This window comes from Piliocolobus tephrosceles, chromosome 10, assembly GCF_002776525.5.
Source record: "Piliocolobus tephrosceles isolate RC106 chromosome 10, ASM277652v3, whole genome shotgun sequence".
NCBI classification, from domain to species: Eukaryota; Metazoa; Chordata; class Mammalia; order Primates; family Cercopithecidae; genus Piliocolobus; species Piliocolobus tephrosceles.
Window position 1 is genome coordinate 84,700,652 of NC_045443.1, and position 6,193 is coordinate 84,706,844.

Consider the following 6,193-nt stretch of genomic DNA (forward strand, 5'->3'; position numbering starts at 1 on the left):
AACCAAATCCAGCAGAATATCAAAAAGATAATTTATCACAATCAAGTGGGTTTTATCCCTGGGATGCAATGATGGTTCAACATATGCAAATCAATAAATGTGAAAGAAAATTAAAAACAAAAACTTTATGATTTTTTTTGTATTTAAATCATCTTTATTTGCACAATACTGTACTAAGAACTATAATTGCATTAAACTTCAATTTGAGAAAAGTGTAATCAGTTAAGTAACAGCCGTTACTTAAACTGAAAATGAGATCAGTCTAAATTACTTTTGAAGAGAGCAAAAATATTGTCAGGTTTCTTGCTGTGGCTCTGGATGTTCAGCAGCAGGCTCCTTTGAAGGCGGAGTCAATCCTGAAGGGAACTCGCTTCTACCTTCAGAATGTGGGGTTGGGGTAAAATCCAGGTCTTGGGTGAAGATAAGGAGGAAAACCCCTCGGTGGATAGATGTTTCTCACTGCAAATGGAGCATGTCATGGACCTGGGAAATTCCTTGGTGGATAGTAATAACCTCGAGAAGCTCCAAACATGGTTCCTGGAGGAGGTGGGGGGAAAGGAGATCCTCTTCTTATGAATGGTCCCCTTGTATTCACTGGAAACAATGGACCTCTGATTGGAGCTAGAGGTGGAGGAACAAAGTGGGTGCCAGTTGCTTCATTTGTAGCAGGGAGAGATGAATCAGGCACATTTAAATTACCAGGATCATCTTTGGCATCATTTCTACTGGACTCCATTTCTGAAGGCATTGACCCATCCATTTTATCCAAAGAAGGCATATTAAAACTTCTGAGTTCTGCCGGCCCAGACAGTCTATCAGAATTAGAATAAAATCTGTCTTCCCTTTGTGGAAGAGGAGCTGAATCAGGATATGATTGACCTGGTAGAGGAAACATCATCCTACTTTCCTGTTCCCGCGGAGATGACAGGGAGCCAGCGTCAGAAGGAGCCCTGTGAGGATCGGTTAACGTATCACAGCCTGGTTCTCCTCTTTCATTGGTAATCTGATGGTCCAGAGGATTCCTTGGACCTCTTGGGCCTCTTCCTCCTCCCCTCGGAAGCACAGGTAAGAGTCTGAGTGGACCCTCCAACAAAGTTTGAGGAGAGAGAAAAGCTCTTGTTTCAGATGAAGGCCGACCCAATGGTGAGGGACCATATGGGGAATGCTCTCTGCCAAATGTTGTATTTGAAACATCAGGTGCACAAGGATCTTTTTCTAAAAGTTCAAATTTAAGCTCTGTTTCAGTTAATCTTTGTCTGTTGTGAGCATTTTCTTTCCTTAAATCATTGAGGTTTCTTTCAGCAGTCTGAGCTGCCAACCAATTATCATGTCCTTTTTTCTTGTAGGAAATAACCTGCCTTTGATAAAAACTAATAGTTCTCTCCGATTTTTCTTCAAGATCTTTGGCTAGCTTTCTATAGGCCTCTAGCCCTTCAGTCCTATGGCTGATCTTTTTTTCCACTTTAGAAAGTTTCTCTTCTTCCTCTATGCGGTAATTTTCCTCTACTGTCAATTTCCTGTGGAGTTTCATTTCATTTTCTTGATATAATTCAGTCATTATTTTAAGTTTCTGTTGAAGCTTCTGATTCTCACTTTCAAAATACATGTTTTCTGACTGCAAAGATGCTTGTTCAGTATGAAGATTTTTAATATGCTCTGTATGCTCTTCCTTTGTTTTATCAGTTTCAGATAACTGAATAATAATGTGGTTTCTTTCTCCTTCTAAGGTTTTTAAGGAAACATTAAACTCAGCAGCATGAATCAGTTTCTTCAAAGCTCCTTTTGGAGGATCATCTAAGTAAGCACCATTTTCCGATTCACCATTCACTTCTAATTCTAAGTTATCATCATCCATTATGTCCTCTCCAAGCACAGCAGCCCGATCTTTCATCTTTAGCAAGCATCCAGTCAGAGTGTTGATGTGATTTTCTTTATCACTTAGAACTTGTTCTGCCTGTACTTTGGAGTCTTCAAATGTTATTTTCTGTTTATTAAGTTCACTCACTTGTTCTTTCCATACTTCAGCTTCTTGCAAAAGCCGCTTCTGGCTTTCCTGAAGTTGAGAATTTTCATTCAAAGCATCTTTTATTGCTATCTCCCGTCGTTCTTCATTCATGTTAAATATCTTGCAGATGATTTTGGCTTCAGCTATGTGTGATTTGAGGGATTTTGACTCATCTTCTAGAGACCGTATCCTTTTTGAAATATCCTCCATCAATTCATCGTGTTGAGAATGTTTAGATTTCTCTTCTTTGAACTCTTTTTCTAGACAGAGGATTTCATCCTCAAGTTCAGAATTGGACCTGTTCAGCTTTTCACAGGTTGCCTCCAAACTTCGTGCTTCTGCTGCCGCCTTCTCAAAGCTGGCATTCTCTAAAGATGACTCTGCTTCATAGGCTTCGTACTCTTTTTGAAAAAGGCTAAATTTTTCAAGTAGTTTACATTTTTCTTCAATTAGTCCAGAAAGCGTTGCAGCAAGTTTTTTTTCTCTTTCCACATAAAGCCGACTCCTAACCGATCTAAAACTTCTCCACAAGAAAAGGAGAACAGCAAAAAATCCAACAACAGCTGCACATACCACCAGTTCCCAAGGGAAACCATAAGGATTCGAATCTGGTCTCCTACTTTCAGGCAGTGCTGCCACAACCCTGCGTAGTTCCTCCAGGACCAGCCCCAAATAGAGCTGAGGGGTAGCGCCGGGCTCCTCCATAGCACCCAGGCTGCTCTGGGGTCACCACAGTAACACAGGCCACAACAAGAGGTGGAGAACACGCAGCCTGGGGTCTGGAACCCGAATCCTCATGGGCAACCAAGCGGAGCGGACCACTGCGGAGCCGGCTGCAGGGGGAGCTGGCGAACGCCAGCACCTCACAGGCCTCAAAGCCCCATCCTGCTGCCCCCCCAATCCCCCCGGCCCCCTTGCTACACTTTACATCCTGAGGCAGCACAGTTCCGAGCCCGACCCGCCTTAGTTCTGGCAGTTTTCACATCACATATTTTGAAGCTCTGTTGTTTGATGAATACACTTTAAAAATTGCTGTCCTCTTCATGGATTAAACCTTTGATCATTATATAATCTCTCTGTTTCTGGTAATTTTCTTTGCTTTACCTGATATACATACAGGCACTCTTGCTTTCCTTGCATTAATGCTTGCGCAATATACCTTTTTTCATCCTTTTAAATTGTCCATTTTAACAGATGTAGAAAAGCATTTGATAAAATCCCAAATCTTTCATAATAAAAACCTTTAACACACAACGCATTAAAGGAGCTAATATGGTTTGGCTCTATTTCCCCACCCAAGTCCACCTCAAATTGTAATCATCACATGTCAGTGGAGGATCCTGGTGGGAGGTTATTGGAGCATAGGGGCTGATTTCCCCCTTGCTGTTCTCTTGTTAGTGAGTGAGTTCTCATGAGATCTGATTGTTTAAAAGTGTGTGACACCTCCCCCTTCTCTCTCTCTCTCTTTCCTGATCTGTAGTAAGACATAATTGCTTCCCCTTCATTTTTTGCCATGATTGTAGGTTTCCTGAGGCCTTCCAGTCATACTTTCTGTTAAGCCTGCAGAACTGTGAGTCAATTAAACTTGTTTCCTTTTTAAATTACCCAGTCTCAGGCAGTTCTTTATAGCAATGTGAGAATGGACTAACACAAATCCCTAAGAAAAGCAATATGGAGATTTTTCAAGAACTAACTATAGAACTACCATTCAACCCAGCAATCTCACTACTGGGTATATATTCAAAGGAAAAAGCAATCATTACATGAAAAAGACACCTGCCCTTGTATCTTTATTTCAGCAGTATTTGTAGTATCAAAGTCATGAAATCAACCTAGGTCTCCATCAAGGTGGACTGGATTAAGAAAATGCATTATCTACACACCATGGAATACTCACTGCAGCAAAAAAGAATGAAATAGTGTCCTTCATAGCAACACGGATGCAGCTAGAGGTCATTGTTCTTAGTTAATTAACATATAAACAGAAAACCAAATACAGCATGTTCTCACTTATAAGTGGGAGTTAATCAATGGGTACATGATAAAGATAGAAATGATAGACATTGGGGACTGCTAGAGTGGGGAGGGATAATGGGGGTGGGGGCAGTGAGGATTTAAAAACTACTTGTTGGATACTGTATTTACTATTTGGGTAATGAGTTCACTAGAAGCCCAAATCACAACATTACATAATATATCCATGTAACAAACCTGCATATGTATCCCATGAATCTTTAAGAAAAAAAATTTATGGTAAAAAAAAAGACTCAATTAAAACTCTTGGATTATCAAACAAAACATTAAGAAATCTGCGAATGCCAGTGAAGCTCTTCAAGTTCTTCCTTGCCACAGTAGGACACACTCTGGTCTAAATTTTACAGATGGACTCTCTAAGCAATATAAAGAGAAAATGAATCACTTCCACAGTAGTGATTATTATATTGTTATAATTAAAAAGCTGATGCTACATTTTTCAGTGGATCATGTGCCACTTAAAGTTCTAATTTGTTAACTATCAGCAGTCCTGACTGAAAATATGTATTCTACTAAAAGTATTCCGTAGATCAGGACTCCCATTTTTCTATTGGTCAATTCTATATAATAGTTTAAATGGTCTGTTAATAATGAGGTTGATACTTTTCCAACTATTTTACTTCTTTAATTAATTATCTGGTGGCCCCTGTTTAGGAAGGATGGATCACAAAACAACTGCTATTATTTTTTTATTATTCATCCCAAGTTTATTTAAATCAATCAATCATGAGAAATCATGCACAAAACTTTAATGTGGTAAAGTGCTAATGTCCAATTTATAAAGACATCTGAAACAAAACAATGTATCTACATTTACACTACCTAACCTTTTAGAACCTGAAATAAATCAAGTTTTAACTAAACCTAAATTGTAGGGGGTAGAAAATACATATAAACAAGATATTCACATCCTATTATAATCTTTCAATGTGTTTGCTTTATTTCCCACTGATAAGAAATAATTAAAATGTAAAGTTGTATGGTTTACTTATATTAGGTGATTAGTATATTTCTATTTAATTGCATACAACACATACAGAACTTCTAGAAATTACCATTATAATTTTATTCAAATATTATAAATCCAGTTGTTGCTAAATTTCTAGTTGTTGCTAATTTAGATTCTAAAGGTGCCATCAGTGACTATTAGGATACATTTCTACAACTTCATATTTCACCCTGATTTTGAGACAGAATTATGATGCAGGCAGGCCAGAGCCCTAAGTGCTATTATTTTATAAATTTTTTATATAATATAAGTAGACAACAGTTTTGTGCCTTGTTAATCAATAGGAACATTTTATTACTAACATATATTTTATTTCATAAGTATACATTTGTAAATGTTCAGAATATTATCTGATGAACAGAATCACCTGCATAGCCCCCATATCTCAAACGTGATTATTCCATTAGTATCTTTTTCACTTTTGTCTTCTTTCCTTCTTCTCTTTCTCTCTCAAGTCCTGTTGTCTTACTACAGTCTTCAAAAAATGAAGTTTCAGTCTCTGCATATACTTTTTTTGGAAACACATAAGAACAAGCAGAGTATAACCTTGTGGAAGATGAGAAAGCCAACTCCAACACATATCTACATGTCTTTATAAGAAGACCAAACTAATTTTAACTAACACTTTCTTCCTATCAGAATGTTACTCAAAATATGCCCCACAGACCACATGGAGAATTAGAATCACATGGAGTAATTCCTAAAATTGTTATTTTTTGGTCTCACCCTGAATTAGAATTACTTGGAAGACAGGCATTTGAATCTGATATTCCAGGTGAATTTTTGGCAACTAAATTGGAAAAATCACCAAAGATATGTTTTTTAATAAAAGCATTTCTTCTAAATGCAAATGTATCTCCGAGATGTAAAATATAAGTCCAAGGACATATTTTAAAAATATTCTTTTTCTAGAGTAGTGTATCTTTTTGCATTACAGATAGTAGATCTGTGACAGTACAAAGAAAATAAAAAAGCACTACTACTTTAGGGTAATAAAGGGGATCACACTATGCCAATCCAAAACATGTTACTTTTGTATACAATCATTCTGAACTGAACACCTTTGAGAAACACCAGATACAGCAAAATCTCTCTACCTGTCCCTATTCTACCTAAAAGAAAGGTATTACTTTCCCTTTGTGAAG

The 6,193-nt window shown here is 37.6% G+C and overlaps 1 protein-coding gene across 2 annotated transcripts; it reads right to left on the reverse strand.

Annotated features, from left to right (window-relative positions):
- Nucleotides 1-475: 475 nt before the first annotated feature.
- LOC111537817 (cTAGE family member 15-like) lies at nucleotides 476-2,799 on the reverse strand. Of its 2 annotated transcripts, XM_023204990.1 has the most exons (2): nucleotides 1,174-2,799; nucleotides 476-1,044 (listed from the first exon to the last, which is right to left on the reverse strand). In XM_023204990.1, exons 1-2 carry the CDS (start codon nucleotides 2,708-2,710, stop codon nucleotides 476-478), a joined length of 2,106 nt encoding a protein of 701 aa, XP_023060758.1. In that variant the 5' UTR covers nucleotides 2,711-2,799. The 2 variants fall into 2 exon arrangements, with proteins under 2 accessions (XP_023060758.1, XP_023060675.1); XM_023204907.1 differs by having other exon boundaries at nucleotides 476-2,799.
- Between the last annotated feature and the right edge of the window lie 3,394 nt (nucleotides 2,800-6,193).